General features: G+C 39.1%; 1 protein-coding gene across 2 annotated transcripts in view; it reads left to right on the forward strand.

The window, feature by feature from the left end:
• The window catches only part of rtn1a (reticulon 1a), a 38072-nt gene that overhangs the window by 1974 nt on the left and 14415 nt on the right, over window positions 1-21683 (forward strand). Inside the window, exons 2-3 of one of the 2 annotated variants that reach the window (XM_052151059.1) lie at window positions 10956-11753; window positions 13884-14753. In XM_052151059.1, coding sequence (XP_052007019.1) covers window positions 10956-11753; window positions 13884-14753 — 1668 coding nt within the window. Of the gene's footprint in view, window positions 1-10955; window positions 11754-13883; window positions 14754-20123; window positions 20413-21683 lie in introns of those variants that run through there. The other variant, XM_052151060.1, reaches the window with a different exon arrangement.

Raw genomic sequence — 21683 nt, forward strand, 5'->3', positions numbered from 1 at the left:
TTCATCCAGAAAGTATTCACAGCGCTTCACTTTTTCCACATTTTGTTATGTTACAGCCTTATTCCAAAATTGATTAAATTCATTATTTTCCTCAAAATTCTACAAACAATACCCCATAATGACAATGTGAAAGAAGTTTGTGTGAAATCTTTGCAAATTTATTAAAAATAAAAAATGAAACAAATCACATGTACATAAATTCACAGCCTTTGCCATGACACTCAAAATTGAGCTCAGGTGCATCCTGTTTCCACGGATCATCCTTGAGTTGTTTCTAAAACTTGATTGGATTCCACCTGTGGTAAATTCAGTTGATTGGACATGATTTGGAAAGGCACACACCTGTCTATATAAGGTCCCACAGTTAACAGTGCATGTCAGAGCACAAACCAAAGTCCAAGGAATTGTCTGTAGACCGCCGAGACAGGATTGTATCGAGGCACAGATCTGGGGAAGGGTACAGAAACATTTCTTTTGTAGTGGTGGCTCAGTGGTTGAGGCTCAGGGTTACTGACCAGAAGGTTGGGGGTTCAAGCCCCAGCACCACCAAGATGCCACTGTTGGGCCCTTGAGCAAGGCACTTAACTCCAGGTTGCTCCGGGGGGATTGTCCCTGTAATAAGTGCACTGTATGAGCAATGCTTTGGATAAAAGCGTCTGCCAAATGCGTAAATGTAAATGTAAATTTCTGCAGCATTGAAGGTCCCAACGAGAACATTGGCCTCCATCATCCGTAAATGGAAGAAGTTTGGAACCACCAGGACTCTTCCTAGAGCTGGCCGACCGGCCAAACTGAGCGATCAGGGGAGAAGGGCCTTAGTTAGGGAGGTGACCAAGAACCCGATGGTCACTCTGACAGAGCTTCACGTTTCTCTGTGGAGAGAAGAGAAACTTCCACAAGAACAACCATCTCTGCAGCACTCCACCAATCAGTCCTGTATGATAGAGTGGCCAGATGGAAGCCACTCCTCAGTAAAAGGCACATGACAGCTTTCCTGGAGTTTGCAAAAGGCACCTGAAGGACTCTCAGACCATGAGAAATAAAATATTCTGGTCTGATGAAACAAAAATTGAACTCTTTGGCCTGAATGGCAAGCGTCATGTCTTGAGGAAACCAGGCACCGCTCATCACCTGGGCAATACCATCCCTAAGGTGAAGCATGGTGGTGGCAACATCATGCTGTGGGGATGTTGTTCAGTGGCAGGAACTGGGAGACTAGTCAGGATCAAGAGAAAGATGAATGCAGCAATGTACAGAGACATCCTTGATGAAAACCTGTTCCAGAGAGCTCTGGACCTCAGAGTGGGGTGAAGGTTCTTCCAACAGGACAACGACCCTAAGCACACAGCCAAGACAACAAAGGAGTGGCTACGGGGCAACTCCGTGAATGTCCTTGGGTGGCCCAGCCAGAGCACAGACTTGAACCCGATTGAACATCTCTGGAGAGATCTGAAAATGGCTGTGCACTGACACTTGAGAGGTCCAGCAAAGAGGAATGGGAGAAACTGCCCAAAAATAGGTGTGCCAAGCTTGTAGCATCATACAAAAAAAGATTTGAGGCTGTAATTGGTGCCAAAGGTGTTTCAACAAAGTATTGAGCAAAGGCTGTGAATATTTATGTACATATGTTTTTTTTTTTTTTGTATAAATTTGAAAGACTTCAAACAAACTTCTTTCACGTTGTTATTATGGGGTATTGTTTGTAGAATTGAGGAAAATAATGAATTTAATCCATTTTGTAATAAGGCTGTAACATAACAAAATGTGGAAAATGTGAAGCGCCGTGAATAATTTCCGGATGCACTGTATATATGTGGTCAAGTGCTCATGGAAAGATTTGTCTTAAACCATTTTTTAAAGACAGAGAGGGAGTCTGCTGCACTGATGGAGTTGGGAAGGCTGTTCCACCAAAGAGGTAAATTGAAGCCGAAAGTCCGGGGAAATGATTTGGTGCCTCTTGTGTTTAGTACGACAAGGTGCTGCTCGTTTGCAGAAAACAGGCTTCTGGTGGGAACGTAGCTCTGCTGGAAAGATTTTAGGTAACCTGGAGTAGATGTTTAAGGCTGTTTAAGGCTTCTCTGATACTGCATTTCATTTACACAGAACCAAAGCAGCATCAGAAGAACTGTTACTTGGGGCTGAGGTGGGTCAGAGCAGGCATAATTTAGTCTGGCTTTTATGCACCATTGCATCTTTACACAGAATTGTGAGCAGGCACGGAGATGGCTTAACTTGGCTGTAAAGACGCCTTTGAGATATAAATGTTTTCTTGAATATGAAGAGATGAGATGATTAATGCAAAGAGTGTATGAAAAGTATATACAGTAATTACACTTTAAGGCTGCTAGCACTAAGATGACTATGCAACTCTGCGAGAACCAAGTCATATAAACTCTCACACAGAAGAACCTCTCCACATGACAAAACACACCTGTAAAGGGGTCAATGGAAAGGAGGAGGCGAGAACCGGCTTGACAATATAAATAATAGTTTTAATTATAAACTTAAAAGACAACATAAACACACACATGACGGACGTGTCCGTAAACGATCTCTCTCTCCCGCACGATCCTCTGCAGGGACCTTTATCCCTCTCGAAGGCTTGATTAGCCTAATACGGGACCAGGTGTGTAGGATCACGACCCGGCCCCACCCTCCGCCCTGCCACAACACCGTACTGAGCAAGGACCATAAAATTCAGTTCTCACCCACATCTGCACCCCTCTCTTACATACCTTACTTCAAGTAATTTTAGAGTCACCTAAAATTAATGAATGACTTACACTGTTCTGTAATGTAAAAGTGTTTTTTGATCATACATGTTTGGTATCACTCAAGAGGTAACAGTGCGACTGTCTCATTGCCTTTCAGCAAAGTCAAATCACAAGTAAGATTTAAGAACTTAATAAAATACTGTATTCTATCAGAGGCATAACCCCTCGCAGGTCTCTCACAGAGAGTGCATCTCTGTATGCAGATTAGATGCATTCTTTGTTAACATCAAAATACTTAATCACAAGTTTCAAACCCCTAAATTGTAAACCAAAACCTGGATAATATCAAACATACACATCTGAAATAACAATAGAATCACTTTGTATTTAAGGAGAGATGACAAAGGAATCAGGGTTCTCTGTAGTCAGACGATCCCACACATTGATATGTGTAATTTTAATATTAGCAATCTGCATTTAGATCTCCCATGCTTTGCAATTGCATGTTGTTTTTTCCATGTTCAGGTATGGTTTTCTTTGATTTGTCTTTTATTTTTAGGAATGTTTGTTTATTCTGATCATATGTAAAATTGCATTTTGTAATTTACATTTTAAATCTTACCCAGCAAATAAATTGTTACTTTTTGATTTATTCTGTGTTCCTCCGAAATAATTTATCACCGGTAGATTAGAGGAACGCCTTTTATTACCACAAACGTATGTCCAGCATAATGACATTACTGGAGTTTATGAATAGGAGAAAACCACGTAAGGCTACCAGTCAGTGCTTATCTCTGTCTTAGCAAGTTGTATGAAACGTGACTATCATCTGGTTATGAGCAAGCAGTAGGCAGCCGAATCAGATGATATTAGTAAACCCTACAACCACTGACTATGAACAGACTGGCGATTTTGTGTCCGTGAGCTATGTAATTAATCGGCCAGCATATGACTCTAAGTGAAAATAGGGACCCGAATGAAAAGATAATGAAAGTTAGGATGATTCAGAGTAATCAATAACTTAAAAGATTATATTAAAAGAGTGATCAGAAAGTAATTAGAGCTTTAATCTAAATTAGAGGTAAATTTAAATTGGAGTGAATAACTGTTTTGGTTCAGCACTCAGAAAAGACAGAACAATGCAGAGACCTTTGAAGGGCAATCTATTCTATCAAAGGGTTCCACTCCGAACCGATAGGTTTGTGAGTGTGCCCTTCGCCTTTTCCTGTTTTACAACTCTACTTATCACATTTAGTGGATCTGGCTCAAAATGTACTTGTTTTATTGTCTTTAACCATTGAAGCAGAGATGAAACAACTGTTTCAACGCTATGAACTACAACTGACCTGGAAATTATCAGCCTGGATTTTTTTCTTTTTTTTTTTCAGTGAACTCTTTGAGGAGAGTCTTTCTGAGCCGCTTAAACTAAATCCTCACCATAACAAATAATTTAATAGTAGTGAGTTTTTTTTAGATTGAAAGGATGGTCTTGGAGTCTTAGTCTGATTCCTAAACCACTGACAATTATTACGATTTAACACTGTTTGACAATAAAACAGAGGTTGCACACTGATCTAGAAAGAAGTGTTGGCCTACTTTATATATGCATTATATATTGTGTTGGATGTTCAGACTATAAGATCTAGGTACTTATTATTCTTTAGTTGTGCACCTCGCTGCAATGTTAAATGTGCTCTTAGTGTGTCTGTGGATCAATTTGACAGATAAAGTAGTGATGTATCTATAGAAATGCTGTTAGTCAGAGAGCACAGACATGCAACAAAGCCTACATTGCACACCAAGCATGTAAAATACATGAGGTAAAAGACACTCACTTGCATTCAAACTTTCAGGCATAGATGGACGTACTATATTATTTCACCTGCATACTATGGTACTTCAAATTCTTACAATTACCATCACAGATTTAAAGGTATAGTTCACCCCAAAATGTATTTTCTGAACAATTTCTGAATAGTTTGTTGCCATGACAACCTAAAACAACGATTTAAACAAATACAGCTAAAATAACATTACTTTTATCAGAAGAATTAATGTTTGTGGTTTTATAAAATTATAAGCGTCACATTTCTGCATTTAAAAATTGGCCCCATTCACTTCCATTGTAAGTGCCTCACTGTAACCTCGATTTTTGCTTTTTTTAAGAAGTCAAGTTGAAATTGTTTGCTGTGGGTAATATTATGCCACAAATGCTGTCAGTTGAGGTTCACTTTAATTTAACCTGGAATGTTCCTTTCTTTGGTACCAAAAAATTATTAAATAAAAGCATTATAAAGTAGTCCACATGACTTAGGCGATATATTCCAAATGTTCTGAAGCCATACGCTAACTTTGTGTGTTGAACAGACCAAAATGTACGTCATTATTCACTAATAATATATTTCATGTGCTACAGCTCTTAAATCAAGTATGTTGACTATGCTGCATGTTGGGTATCGATAACATCAAACGTCATTTATAATGTTATGACATCAAAAACTGACATCATTCACTGACTTCATTTGAAAGCTGACATGTGGGTGAGTAAATGATGACAGAATTACAAATTTATCCGCAAACTATTCCTTTTAAACCTCATGTGATAAAATTCACAGTTTGTGAGACTTTTATGGTGTATTTTTCTGGTGCTAATTCTCAGTTTCTGGTTTTGCAAGAGCTCCTTGTTGCATTAAGGATCTGGCTGAGTAGCCATTACGGCTCAAAGCGCTATTATTAGCTAGGGGGGAAACTACGCATGCACACATACAGTATATATATACGCTGTATATATACGCTGTGCCCATGGACAGTCTCTCTCACATGCTCAAATATTCATGAGCCTGAAATCCCTCAGCTCCCCTGTGTGCTTGTTAGCTGCAGCAAACACAATCACACAAACACCAAGTCTGTCCTCTTCTCATGGAGGCAAGCCCAGATACACATATTCTTTTAAACGGATGCAAATGCACTTTCACAAAGACTCTTTCTCTCTCTTGTTCTCTCACACACACTTTCACTATTTTGAGGTTCTTGGTTCTCTCTCTCTCTCTCTCTCTTTTCCTGTCTTTCATACCATGTTGTTTGGCCTGTAGTTGGTTCAGTCTTTAGCATTCTCCTTTTTAAATAAACAGAGGGACGACTATTTATAGGCTGAGTGAGTGAGTGAGTGAGTGAGTGAGTGAGTGAGTGAGTGAGTGAGTGAGTGAGTGAGTGAGTGAGTGAGTGAGAGAGAGATCACACAGTCTTTCTACAGTAGCCAAGAGAGGGAGATCACTGCTCTTTAAAGTCAACATGAATTGCTGTTCGCAACCTATTTGACTTCCATAATGTGACGTATTTAGAGTGAAACAGGATATTCAGCAGGTAAAATGTTGGGCAGGACTCTATTTTATCTATCTGGAATTAACAGGATCATGAAAAGTGGGTATTATAAATCAGAATGGAGCCAGACCTGAATGTAAGTTTGCTAAAACAATGCCTAAATAGATTTTTGGCAACTGACCCTTCACTAAGCATAGCATTCTTAGTGAGACGTTGAGCAGTTCTGTTCACTTACATCAGGTTTTTAATCACTATTAAATTACACTTTTCTCAATTCAAGTGACTGAGATAATCATTTGCCTTTATTCTGATTCACAGTCTCCACAGTTTTTAATCAAATTACATATTACAAGAAAAATTCAGATAATTGGCTTTACAATGTCACTCTTCTTTCCAGCCCATATAAGAATATTATCATTTACATGAATAATAATATTTTGCAAAAACCTGCACCTTTCACGGCAATCTCCCATTTATTCCTATGGGAAGTTCTGCAAAGCTTGTCAGGGTGAGGGTGGAGCTTAACAAAGGGACAATTGGTACCAATGTATCCTTCACAATAATATCAGGAAGGTGCATTAAGAAAGTAAATGGGGTCTGTTTTGATTTTCATTGATTTTAAATGACATGGATGGGCTTGAAATAAGATCTGTCCACACACTGAATGGCTCTACCCAACAAAAATGCTATATCTCTGATCGCTCCATCAATAACATCACTCACACATGTCAATATGTCCACTGTAATCCACTCACCATTCTTTCTATAACTGTCTCTCTCCTCCTGGCTCTCTCTCTCTCTCGCTCTCAGTCTGCCTGTCTTATACACTGAGGTGAAAGGCATATAAAGGAAGAATTGTGGTGTGTACTGTCTGTCCTCGTTCAAAAATTCACTCAGGCATGAGAGAGGTACAGAGAGACATCAATGAACATTAGAGTGTGAATGTGAAAAGAACATTCCTCCTTTAACTTTCAGGCAAAGGCATAGAACATACAAGGACTACTCTAGCGCAACAGTAAAGTTCAGGAAGTAAACATTTTTTTTTCTTCCATAGATAAATACATTTTTAGTTATAATGTAAATACCTTTCAAGACATACACTACCTGTCATGATTTCCAAAGTTGTTAAAGTGATAGTTCACCCATTAATGACAATTCTGTCACTCACCCCCATGTTATTCAAACCCAGAATTACTTATTTTCTTCTGTGGAAAGCGAAAGGACATGTTAGGCAACATGACAGCCTCAAGGCCCGATATACTTCTGGAGAAGTTCTTCGTTCAAGGGTAAAAAGAAGTTCAAAACAGCCGAGCAGTGGTATACTGTTTGCGAACATTCAGACACCAATTGTGGAAAGCATTTAGAAGTACAAATTTAAATATGAGGATGATCAGTTAAACCTTAACCAATGTGACTTTAAAATGTGTTATCAATGATTTTATGCCTCAGTCTATGAGTTGAATTCACACTAGATCAGCAAAAGATGCTGTTATAACCACTCGGTGATGATTTAAAGGAACATGTGCAGTAGAAAATACGCAATTTGCCATTTCATGACCCAAATGCACTAACACGCTATACACGGCCATATTATGCACAGATAACACTCTGTTATTGTAATTTATGATAACACTAATACAACTGCAAAGACTGGTGTATAAAAGAGTGTTGATGGGAAGAATACAGACAAAGGAATGATGATTGGCATGTCTTATTTTGGGCAGATGTGTGAATGGCTTTCACTGCAGAAGGCACATGAGTGAAGCAGTGTATTAGAGTGAATGGGCACTTAAGACAATAGTTGAGTAGATTTGATTACTTTTGTTGACTAATTAAACAAAAACAAAATATCCCATGACATGGTCTTGGAAAATGTCTCTACATGAACAATCGTACAGATGTAGGTAAATTTGAACCAGCTCACTATTATCTGCACGCTGGTGTGTTCATGTTGTCTAAACTTGAGTATAATACTTTTGGAAACCAAGGTCAGTGGGTTGTCATTGTTGCCCTCTAATAAGAGAGAGTGAGAGAGAGAGAAAGTGTATTCCCTTAATTTCACACCTTGTCAATTCATTCACACATTTTGCATTTAAACAGAAACACTCGTGCTTTGTGACGTGATGTGCTTTAGCGTTTATCTGCTCTTCTGTGCGATAATGATACGTCAATGTGTGTGTGTGTGTGTGTGTGTGTGTATGAGACATAAGGTAGTTACATTTGCTGTGTGCATGTGCTGGTCTGGTGAGTCTTTGGCTGTTCCATGTGTCTGTAGTGCTTTTCAACCAATCACATCAGTCCCATCCCTAAACCACATCCTATTGGTCCATTACTATGCCTTTTCCACTGCAATTTCTACAAAGGCTGATGAGCACATATAAAAGTGTGCACTTGTTATTGGAGATTTTACAATCAGAGGGTTCATTTTCCAACTTTGAATAATCCTCTTAAGACTTGACTGATTTCACAGAGACAGAGCAAATACTTACAGCTGTGTCTCAGAGGGCTGTGCAGTGTTAACAGTGGTCGGCCAGTGCACAGAGAGACTACACAAGAGTCTGAATGTCACTACATGATCACAGCTCCTATCTGTTCTTCATCACATTTCAGTGGGAATCAGTGGGGTTCAGTGCACTTCTGGACAACATTCATTATCTACATAGATTCTTCTTCTTATTCACTGGTCTCTCTCTCACTCTTACACTCTGTACTTATGTGTCTCTGTGTATTATTTTCATCTTCACTTCATCTGTAACTGATATCATGTAAATCAAGTAACTGCAGGGATATCAGTGTCTTTATAGGTGAAATTGAGAGGGTTTGTACGTGTCTATGTGCTGGAACTGTGAAATGCTCCCCTAACAAATGTATAAACTCAGCAATAAAAGAAACATCCCTTTTTCAGAACACTGTATTGTAAAGATAATTTTGTAAAAAAATCAAAATAGCTTAACAGATCTTTATTGTAAATGGTTTAAACAATGTTTTCCATGCTTGTTCAGTGAACCATAAACAATTAATGAACACACACCTGTGGAACAGTCTTTAAGACACTTACAGCTTACAGACAGATGAGCTGCGACCTTAAGGTCACAGCTCATCTATGTGAACGTGCCTTGATGGGTGGGTGATGGTCGACTCGCATTTATCGTGAGGAACGAGCGTTACACCAAGGCCTGTACTCTGGAGCGGGATCGATTTGAAGGTGGAGGGTCCGTCATGGTCTCGGGGGTGGTGTGTCATCGGACTGAGCTTGTTGTCACTGCAGGCAATCTCAACGCTCTGCGTTACAGGGAAGACATCCTCCTCCCTCATGTGGTACCCTTCCTGCAAGCTCATCCTGACATGACCCTCCAGCATGACAATGCCACCAGCCATACTGCTCATTCTGTGCGTGATTTCCTGCAAGACAGTCATGTCAGTGTTTTGCCATGTCCAGCAAAAGGCCCGGATCATCTGGGATCTGTTGGATTGGAGGGTGAGGGCTAGGGCTATTCCCGCCAGAAATGTCCAGGAACTTGCAAGTGCCTTGGTGGAAGTGTGAGGTAACATCTCACAGAAAGAATTGGCAAGTCTGGTGCAGTCCATGAGGAGGAGATGCACTACAGTACTTAATGCAGCTGGTGACCACACCAGATACAGACTGTTACTTTTGATTTTGACCCCTCCTTTGTTCAGGGAAACATTAATCCATTTATGTTAGTCACATGTCTTAGTTGTTGAATCTTTTTATGTTCATACAAATATTTACACATGTTAAGTTTGCTGAAAATAAAAGCAGTTGATTGTGAGAGGACGTTTCTTTTTTTGCTGAGTTTACAATATACTGAAGTCATAGGTGAAAGCTACGGAGTTTAATGCAATTAAACTTTAAACCAAACAAATACACTTGCTGAGCACTTTATTAGGAACACTTGTCCACCTACTTATTCATGCGATTATTTAATCAACCAAACGTGTGGCAGCAGTTCAATGAATACAAATGTGATCTCAGTAATTTCGGGCTTGATTATTTCTGTAACTGCTGATCTCCTGGTATTTTCAAGCACAACAGTCTCAGAATGGTGTAAAAATAAATAAATAAAATAAATACAGTGAGCAGCAGTTCTGCAGCTGGAAATGCCTTGTTGATGAAAGAGGTCAACGGAGAATGGCCAGACTGGTTCGAGCTGACAAAGGCTACGTTAACTCTGATAACCACTCTGTACCATTATAGAACAGAATAGCATCTCAGAATGCACAACATGTTGAACCTTGTGGTGGATGGGCTACAAAAGCCAAAGTGTTCCAAAATGGGGTGCTCAGTATGTGTATATTTAATTGAAATTATATTAAACTTTAAAGAAATAAATCAATAATGGATTAGAATGGGAATCATTCGAATTTAACAATCCTGGTTATTCTTCCAATTCAGATTCCAGTTAATTTTAGTACTTTTTAACCCCCAACTATATATGCTTAACAAAGATACAAAACAAAAACAATATTATTTTTGGAAACATACTGTAGTGCATTTTAAACTGAAGTAGGGCCTACCATTTATTACAACAAAACTCTGTTCTGAATATTTATATGAATGGACAACTGCTCAGTAATGAAGAACAAAATAAAAGAAAACAATTTACAACTAATCTTCAAATGCAGATATGTTTTTACTAAGGATTTTTCTGCATAGTGGCTTATAATTACATTGATTTAAGTCTTATGAATCACTGTCAGAGTATCTTAGCTTCGGTGGAAGAATGCAAAGATTCATGAGCCATTGATACACGAATATACAAATATATGAAAGTCATTCAAAAAAAAAATTCACCCATAATAAGAACCTGTTCTCGATTCCCAACTGCAATAGTGAACGACGTCTCTCCTTGTGCCCTAACCTTTTCTCTCTCTTTTCATTCTCTCTCTCTCTCTCTCTAGGTGAATCTCTGTCTGACATGTTTTTGAAGTCATCCCCAGGAGAGGGGGATCTATACACCTCTCTCCTTTCCTCTAAGTCCTCCTCCAATCCTTTCAGTGATGGCACTTCTCTATTCTCCTCCGAGGGCAACCGTTCTCCTCCTGCTCCCACTGGAACCGACTCTGGCATCGGCATGACACCGGGAGACCCCTCTGACCATCATACGACCCTACAGGGCTCTCACAAGCCTGACCACTACAGCTACATGGACATGGGTGATGATCGGTCTGATTTTGGAAGTGCCAAGAATAAGCAGCAGCCTCCCATGTGTGTCTATGGAGATGATGACGACGATGATGATGAAAACGAAGATGAAGATTATATTCAAAATTTCAAGCCGAAGAACCAAGAAAAGGAAAGTAAAGAATCCAGCCATGACCCCTTCGATCTGGGTCGCTATTTGGAGAAGAGCCCTCTTGGATCTGAAAATGTGGAGGTGAAGGATGTTAAGGGATCGGCGGGCGGGCAACACACATTTCCGTATGTGGAGGATCCTTCGGACGAAGAGATGGCAGATTTACGATCGTATAGCAGGATGGAAACGCCACAGAGTGCCAGCCCTGTGAAGATAACTGTGACTACAGAGTCCCACACTGCTACAACCCAGCCAATGAGAATGTCTCCACAAGGGAGTGTGTCCGAGAGAGAGAGTGTGCTCAGTCTTGGTCAGCAGGGTCTTCCCACGGTTACACTATCAGAACCAGAGGATGACAGTGCGGCCTCCTCAGCTAACCACTCCCCTAACCACTCCCCTACAGGTAGATCCCTCCCACCTGTGACTCACCTGTTTCAGTGTTATTACTTTTACAAAATTTAATAATGTATGATAATAGCTATGGAGGGCAAATTACTCAAAATATAATCATTATTTAAATATTTAAAATGAATAATTAAACCACTAAATAAATCAATAAATATCCTTTTGTAAATAATTTTAGCACTTGTTTGTATCTATTTTAATTGGAGCATTATCTGTATTTTAATGATTAATTTAATGATTTTATAGTGGTTTAATGATTTCATTATGTATTTAATGATTCATTTAAATATTTTTTAATGATTTAATTTTGAGTAATTTATCCCTCCATAGGTAGTGGGCTGAACAGCAGATCAACGTAATGCACCATATTTAGGATTCAGGATTGGGTGGGGCCAAATGTATTAAAATACTTAATCCCATACCAGCATAATATTAAGAGATAACTATAAATAAGCAATTTGTTGGCCGATTTACCCATAAAGTGTAAGCACTGTGGTTCGTAGCCCTATCAAAACTCAGTTTGCACAGTTTGAGTACCCTGACCTGGCCAATATAGCAACAATGAATCAACCAATGTTGTTATTTTGGGGCAGGACTATCTTTTTGTTTGACCAATGGCAGGTGGGGGGTAGTATTTATGAAACCTGTTTGAAAACAGTCATTATTTTTTCATTGGGTGAAGCAGAAATTGTACACTTAAGAATTGAAGAATCCATATTATTCGGCCACTACTCTGAATATTAGGTTATTCTGAATAATTAATAGGAATGGGAATTGTAAGGATTTAGGGCTAGATTTCTCTTAACAAGTTCCTTAACGTTTCCATTATTGAGTATACTTTTGAGGAATTTTGAAGAATTATTTGGAATAAATAGGTGTAACTCTTATTGTATTACTGCCCTCAGAAGACTTTTGCCAAATGATGAGATCATTTCAGATTTCAACAGAGCAGAAAATCTTTTTACAGTAAAAAATCTGAAATGCATTTAATACAATTCTTTATGTTTTATGTTCTCTGTTCATACACAGAATCAAAAAAATGCAATCAAAAAATTATTATTAACTATGTATTTTATTTAATTTCTAAACAAACAAAAAAATGTATTTCATGCATTTATTCTATTATAAAATTCCACTGATTACAACAAAAGTAATTGTCATATGAACAACCAGTCAGAAAATCCACTGCCTAATTAAATCTCACAAGTGTGCAATTTCTGCATCACTAGAACCACCGAACGGATTTGTAAAAATAAACATTTGCTTTCAAACAGTCCCACCCCAAACTCACACCATTGTTTGAGTCATTGTTGTTGTCGGGCTGGACGGGCCTCTCAAAACAAACAGAGCAAATTTTGTTGTGCCACAGAGACATAGTGTTTACAGTTGTCAAGAACATTTACCTTCAAATGGCTTACTTATAGTTTTCTATACATATTAAGCTGGTATAGGAGAACTGATTTTAACATTGGAAACAGTTACACACTTCAACTTTAAGTAAAACATTACATGACACAGTAACAGTTCTTATTTCTGTTTGCATACTGAAAGTTATATCTTGCATGTCAGCAGGATAAATTCAGTAACCTCTTCAATTGATGTATAAGTGAATTTGACTCACTAAAATGAATCGGCTCATAAAAGTAATTTGTTCAGGAACCACACTAAACTGGTCTCTCTGTAAAAAGAACTGGGTCTTATGAGTGTTTTTCAGGAATTGGCACAAAAGAGTAATTTGTTCGAGAATCGCTGTAGATTCAGTAGCAGGGTTGTGCCACCACTGAATAGTGCTGCAAGAGCTAACACGTGGCATTCCGTTTCCATCAGAAAATTGCACGTTCTGGAATCGTTAATAGAACTGGAAGTCATGAAAATAATAAGGTTCCACTATTTCTTACAAAATGGAAACATCTCTTAACAAGAACTGGTTCTTAGTTTGCAACCCTAATAATTAACAATTTTACATTGTCCACTTCAGTGTCTTCAGTGGCCCTGTCACACTAATATTGCAGTTTATTTCAGTATTTCATTTATTTGTTGTTATCCTTTTTCAGTTTCATTTTAGTATTTCTTCAATTCCTCCATTTTGGTTACACTGCATTAATTTCTTCATTCAATTTTATTTCAGGCCGAGAATCTCCATCAGACGTTCTATTCCAGCCTGCAGGAATGAAGTCTGTGAGATCCACCCAAGATTCTAACATCACCACTTATCATTCCAATCTTCCAGGAGACCAGAACATGAAGGGCACCACTAAACCTTCCTCCCCATTGGTGCAAGAACTTGAATGCAGTGGAGATGAGTCTGGAGATTCAGAGATTGAGCAAGTGGCTGAAGAATCTGATTCACCAATACATGACTTGACATCCAAGACTCTACCAGCAAAAGGTGGATTCAGCCAACCAAGCAACCCATTTGAGCAGACCAGCTACACATCTATCACTGATAAAGCTAGCAACCCATTTGACAAGCCTCAAACCAAGGTGAGTGCTAGTAACCCATTTGAGCTGTCTGGAGGTACGAAGGGTGGTTTTGGTCAATCCAGCAACCCACCGCTCTACAGTCTGCTAAGAGAGGAGAGGGAGGCAGAGCTCGACAGTGACCTGCTAATCGAATCCGCTTCTGAGGAGAGTCCCAAGCGGGAACAGGAATACTCTGCTCCAAAACATCCTGAAACATCTTCTCTGACTTCAGACCTTACTCCCTCTAAACCCATCACATCTTCCTGTGCCTCAGCCTCTCCCTTCCCCGAACCCCCAACCAGTACCTTGAAAGAGAAAGAGAAGGAAAAGGAGAAAGCAGCCCCTGTTGAGAAGCCCAAGCTGCAACCAGAGGACAGCTGGTCCACCAAATCTAGGCCTGCAGTAATGGGAACATCTACAGCAACTCTGGAGCCAAGTCAGGACAAGGAGATCAAAAGCAAAAGCAGTACTGAAAGTACTTCCACAGAGAAAGAGGCAGCTCTACCCTTCTTCCAGAGCATCAACAGACAGAAAGGTAAGAGGCTCTAGAGGTACTGTTCTTCCAAGCAATTCTATCACAGATTATCTGTGATTTAGAAAGTTCAAATTATAAACTTAATTGTTGTAACCTTGCTAGGACAGGGATAGAACTTCAATTCCTCTGGTGTCTGACAGCTGTGTGATGAGAGGAGGTGAGTGTGAAGTGATGTTGTAGGAGTACCAGCTGTTGTCTGTTGAGCAGTCACCAAATGCCATCTGTGAACACATTCAATAAAAAAACTGTTTAATAAAACCTATGGCCCAGTATATCACAGTATCAGCTCTAAAACAACTTAAAGATCATCTAGTTTAAAAGACAATGGGTGCATCTCAATCTGCTCCCTAGCTCCCTATGTCATGAAACAGTACATCGGGAACATGAATTCGGGCACTGGCAAGGGTGATCATACACTGAACATTGGGACACTTATGACTTAATCACCTGCGACACTATATGAGCTTGCGCATTAAAATACCACAGCTGGTATTTTACAACAACATGGATATAAATGACACTGTCGTGTAGATATTCAAACGCACAATGTTATTATAAAAGCTAAATTACATAAAGAAATAAAAGTATAAAGGAGTGTATTTTTTACATTATTGTAACAACACTAAATCAGAATCAGAATGAGCTTTATTGCCAAGTATACTTCCACATACAAGGAATTTGTATTGGTGACAGAAGCTTCCAGTGCACAACCAATACAACAACAAGACAGAGATAATAAAACAATAGAATAAAAATAAAGAATGAATAGAAATAGAAGTATATATAGAAATACACAATTAGACAAAAATATACATATAGTATGTAGAAATACAAATCTGTTATATACAGTGCAAGGGAATGTAATGCAGAAGAGGTAGGATACAGTAAATAATATAATTGACTAGGCAGTGTATTGCACATAATTATAGTATAGTTTTAACCTTTCATGAGCTGGATAGCATAGAAAAAAATGTTCTTGTGCCAGATGGTTCTGGTGCTCAGTGCTCTGTAGTGTCGGCCAGAAAGCAACAGTTCAAAAAGGTAGTGTGCAGGGTGAGTGGGGTCCAGAGAGATTTTTACCAGCCCTTTTCCTCACTCTGGAAGTTACAGTTCTTGAAGGGAGGGCAAGGGGCAACCAATAATCCACTCAGCAGTCCGAACTGTCCTTTGTAGTGTTCTGATGTCCGATTTCCTAGCTGAACCAAACCAGACAGTTATTAAAGTGCAGAGGGCAGACTCAATGACTGCTGATTAGAACTGTATTAGCAGCGCTTGTGGCAGGTTGAACTTCCTCAACTGGTGAAGGAAGTACAACCTAGTGAAGATGGTGCCGCAGATGGCTACCTCGGTGTGGAGCTCTCCAATTCCTTTGTTATTTTTGTTTGTTTGTCCTGTTCGTTTGTACTAAAATATTTAGTAATTTGTTTTCCAATCAGTTTTGCCTGGGACGAACTGCTGAACATTCGGCAACACATGCCAGACAATCTTTTCCCAGTTTTTGACTATTCAGAAGTTTTCTGGACATTATTGTCTGAGGCGCAGCTGTGTTGTTTAAACGTGCTATGAGACGCAGGCAAGGGAAGCGAGCGGCGCGCTGGTCAAGCACCGTCATCGTGGCTTCGAACAGCGCTGCCGAGTATTCATCTGGTGAATCTCTGCTCTCTTCCTAACAAAACGGACGAACTACGATCTCCTCACCCATACAAACAAGGACATTTCAAACTCTGCTGCCTTGTGCTTCACAGAAACCTGGCTGAGTGAAGCCATTCCGGACAGCGCATTACATCTGCTGGGCTTTCAGCTATTCAGAGTCGATCGCATTGTTAACTGGAAAACCGAGAGGCGGTGGAACGTGTTTTTACAGATGTAAAAATGTTAAAGAAGATGTGCCTTTTTACTCGCCGCAGGAGTTTTCCTCATTTATTCTGGTGAATGTTTGTATTCCTCCACACGTGTGCGTGAATGCAGTGCTCAACAGCTGGCTGATCAGATCACAGACACAGAACAATACCCAGATTCTTCAACAATACCCTTATTATTATTCTGTGCAATTTTAACAGAACCAATCTCACCCGTGAACTGCCAAAATACAGACAGCACATTACATGCCCCACCAGGGACAGAAATATACTGGACCACTGCTACACAACATTAAAGGATGCATATCACTTTGTCCCTAGAGCAGCTTTAGGCCTCTCTTATCACTGTTTGTTCATCTTCTTCTGACCTACAGGCAGAAACTTAAATCAGCTAAACCTGTAATAAAGACCAATGAAGCAGAGCTGGAACTACAAGCCTGCTTTTGACTGCACTGATTGGAGTGAAGCTGCAGCCACCAATCTAGATGAACTCACAGATACTGTGACATCATATATCAATTTCTGTGAGGATATGTGCATTCATACTAGGACTTATTTAACAGTCAACAATGACAAACAGTGGTTTACAGGAAAGCTCAGACAGCTTCGTCATGCCAAATAAGATGCTTACAGAAGTTGGGAATGATAATCTGGTATAATCAGGCCAAATCACACTGACTAAGGAAAATAATGTGGCAAAAAGAAGCTACTCTTGAGAAGCTGAATAACAAGTTTTCAGCAAACAACCCTGCTTCAGTGTGGAGAGGCCTGAAAGACATTACTAACTTCACGACACCATCCCCCAACACTGTAGGGAACCAACAACTGGCTGATGACTTGAATGTGTTATACTGTAGATTTGAAAAGTCCAGTCTCACGTCCCACACCCACCTTGACCTTCACTTAACACAAATACCAACACCTCCTGACCCCCCACCCCAAATTGCCTCATTCAGGTTCCTGGCCACTACCATCTCACAGGACCTGAAGTGGGAGACCCACGTTGAAAAATATTACTAAAGGAACTAAAGATTGTTTCCCTTTTCATGGTCATTATGGACAAACAAATATGATAAAATAAAAAACGTATCTCTTTTTAAGACAAAATAAGGCTTTGAATTCATAGTTTTACACTTGTGCTCATCTTCTAATGACCTGAAAGATTCAGAAGACATGACGACGTTTCCGGTAAGGGGACATAGTGAGCAACAATGCTCTGGATTTTACGGTGCATTCTGGGAATTTTTAGGGATCGAAAGTTTAGTGCACTGGAATGATTTTGCGATTGAGACAGCCCTAGTAATGGCACCTCACAGATAAGTGCCCTGACTACTGAACTAGGGAGCGGATTGAGACGTACCCAATGAAAGATCTTCTCCGGTACCAAGGTTGATTGAGGCTAAATTAAGCTCAATCGACTGCATTTGTGTCATAATGTTGATTACCACAAAAAATTATTTTGACTCGTCCCTCCTTTTGGAAAAAAAACAAAAGCAAAAAAAAAAAGCAATAATTGAGGTTACAGTGAGGCACTTACAATGGAAGTAAATGGGGCAAAAGGGTTTAAAGGCAGAAATGTGAAGCTTATAATTTTATAAAAGCACTTACATTATTTATTCTGTTTTAATTTGTGTATTATTTAAGCTTTAGGTTTTGTTTAATTTGTAATTTTTACAGTCATTTTAGGGTTTGTTGACATTACATCAGCATGGCAAGAAAGTTGTAAAAATGGCTATAATTTTACACAGAAAAGGTTAGTATGCAATTTTATCAAACTAAAATCATGTTAACATGCATACTGTTTACATCTTGTGGTTATATTTATAAATAGTGAGTATTTTAATGTTTATGGATTGGCCACCATTCACTTCCATTGTAAATGCCACACTGTAAACCAGATTTTTGCTTTTAAAGAAAAGGAGGGGCAAGTCAAAATACTTTTGTGTGGTAATTAATATTATGACACAAATGCTGTCAATTGAGCTTAACTTGTGCTTAACCCAGAATATTTAAAGGGATAATGTCCCTCTAGTGGTGAACAAACCTGTCATGTATTTATTGCATAACTTCAAAATAACAAAAAGCTACCAGAAAAATGTACACAATTAATGGTGTACATTCATCTAAAAGTTCTTAGTCCATTACTTTTTAAAACTTTTCTGAGTTAAGTTAAAGTTTCACATTTAAAGGGTATTTTTTATTTGAACACTGATTGCAAACGTGAGATAGTTTTCTAACCTGTTAATTACAGAGTCCACCTTTTAAGCACACAGTGTTTATGTAAACCTGAAAGCACTGTTGAAATCGTGACAATGGACTGAGGTGGGAGGAATAAACATAAGTGGTGTGTTAGACCAGAAAGAAATGAACTGTATTTTGGATGAAGTGGTTTTCAAAAGCTTGTGTAGACTTTTTAGGTTGTTGTAAACAGTATTTTTATATAATCCACTTGTTAAAGGGGGGTTATGCATGCAAATATGATGCTACAGGCATCGTGAAGTGTTTCTGTATGTACAATTTGTTTGAAGAAAAAGCAGTTGCGATTATCTATTAATGAAATTGTTTGTATGTACCCTACATTTTTGCATCCAGGCAACTACAGATAAATTAACAGAAGGTATAGATATTGTATTGCAGATTTATGTATATTTGATGTTGTGCATTGCATTTATACACATATACAGTATATATACCATGCATTGTCTGGTGAGTGGAACTGAAGGTTCTGGAATGCTGGAAAAAGAGGTCAACGCATTTTTAGCAGCTCTTCTTTAGATAGCCTGCAGAGGGTGATAAAGACTGCATGTTTATGTAACAAAGCTTTTAGATTAAATTAGAACATATCCTCACAATCTCTCCAATGATAAAGACCCCAGATCTTTATGTAAAAGGGTGTAGATTTGTTTTTTTAATGTTGTAATGTTAAAGCTTTTCACCGATTGCAATTTTGCCAGTTCATTATAAATCTGGATCACAGCACAGATCAGCCTGTAGCCATAGTAACGCGGGAGGCAGGGAGTTTAAGCTGCTACCATGGCGAGCCCTTTGAGGGAAGATGCTACAGGAAACACAAAAGGATGATGATGAAAATGAATAAGCAAAGAATAAAATCAATGACTACCAAATTGACTCACATGTACAGATAAACAGTATATACGCTGAAACATTTATGCATTCACTGCTTCATTTCTTGCCACTGAAATAACAGACAGTGCATTTATTTGTTGTTCTAGTTTGCATCAGAACCATTGTTCCAAAATTCTGAATTACATTACAGAACTACATTGCCCACACAGAAGTTGTGAAGTATCCAAAAATAATTATGCTGACATACTGTAATAGACTCCACCCTTTTATTGAGACAATAATAACGCTATTCTTAATGGCACTGATGTCACATGACAAGTGCATATGTTTATGTATAAGGTTTGTGGGGGGAGGGAGAACAGGGTGGGGCCTTTTTGATCTGATTCCCCCCATCATGCCCCAGGCATCGCATATGGTACAATCCACTCTCTGCGGTGGAGGCTGCAGTGTTTACTGTGTTATCCATCAGTACCTCTTCTTTCTCTCGTTCTGTCCCTCTGTCTGTGTGATTTAGAAGCATTAGTAGTCTCTCCTCCGCTCTGTCTCTTTCTTCTGGCCATTCATGCCGTTCGGACGTGTCAGGTAGAGGGTCTCGGGAAGACATAAAATCAGCAAAAGGAAAAGGGAAGCGTGAAAGCAGAGAGAGAAACAACAGAGGGGAAACATGGATAAAGGGAAGAAAGAATGTACCTGGAGCTGCTGGAGGGGGCTGGGTACAGACTGTGTGTGGGTGTGTGTGTGTGTGTGTGTGTGTGTGTGTGTGTGTGTGATAGTGGATGTTAAAGCGATAATTCACCCGAAAAGAAAAATGTTGACATTTAATACTTTCATACTCATGTTGTTCCAAACCTGTATGACTTTCTTTCTTCCATGGAAACACAAAAGGATATGTTTGGCAAACAACCACAGTCACTGTTTACTTTTATTGTATGTAAAAAAAAAAAAGCTGAAATGAAAATGAATGTTTACTAAAGCTAAAATTTTGCCATGACATAGTCATACAGGTTTTGTGAGTATTTCTATTTTTGGGTGAACTATCCCTTTATCCCTATACATTATTTGATGCTGTATTGTAGATTTTCTTGCTGTGTATGTGTGATTGTGTGTAAATATTAGATTACTATTTGTGTTATTATCAAGCAAGGATGTAACCATATATTCAACATTCAAATTCCTATTTGATCGCGCACTAATCTGAATTTTGTGGGGGACGTGCCCCTCTTATGTCTGTGGTTGTTACAGGCCTGTTATCAGGTGCTGGTTTTGCGAATTGCATGAAGAATTGCATGAATAGCGTCATCCCCTCTGTCTCTGCCCTGGTGGGACAAAGAGAGAAGGGAGGGAGCTGTATTGGGATGGGGGATTGGCAGGTGGTCTGTCTGTTTCGGAGTAATACTGATATGGAAAGCCTGCTGTTTCGGTACATAGGTTCTGGTTGTCATGGCACAGAGTTCAGGCTGTTTTTATGTTGAATTCCCGATGCAGCAGCACTGCATGAGGCTGTCACTATAGCAACAAGGTCACACCCATCCTGATTACATCATTCTCTTAAACAGGCACCCATGATACTTAGGAGAGTGTGAGAGGAACAAAGAGGAGGAGAGACAGAAGGACAAAAAGGATATTTTCAATAAAGGGATGAGGAACAGAGAGGATTAGTTTACTAGGCTGTTCCTTTCAAATGAATTACAGGCACATTTGAAATGTCCACCCAAATAAGAGGGTTGGGAGAGAGTGCAGAAATGCAGTACTGTCTATCTATAGGAACTGCGTTGTCTAAGTGTTTGAATTTTGAAATTGTAAAACAACAGTATTCATGTGTATGGTTGTTTTTACATCTGAAACTGTTGTCTGTAACTAGATTTACTGATATTGCCAATGCAAAACTCCACAATAATTGTGTGACAAGAGGTGTTATAAATGGTTTCTAGAGTGTTGCTGCTAAGGTGATCTGGGTGATTGGCTACTAGCACAAGACAACCAA

The sequence above is a fragment of the Xyrauchen texanus genome, chromosome 20, assembly GCF_025860055.1.
Source record: "Xyrauchen texanus isolate HMW12.3.18 chromosome 20, RBS_HiC_50CHRs, whole genome shotgun sequence".
In the NCBI taxonomy this organism is placed as follows: domain Eukaryota; kingdom Metazoa; phylum Chordata; class Actinopteri; order Cypriniformes; family Catostomidae; genus Xyrauchen; species Xyrauchen texanus.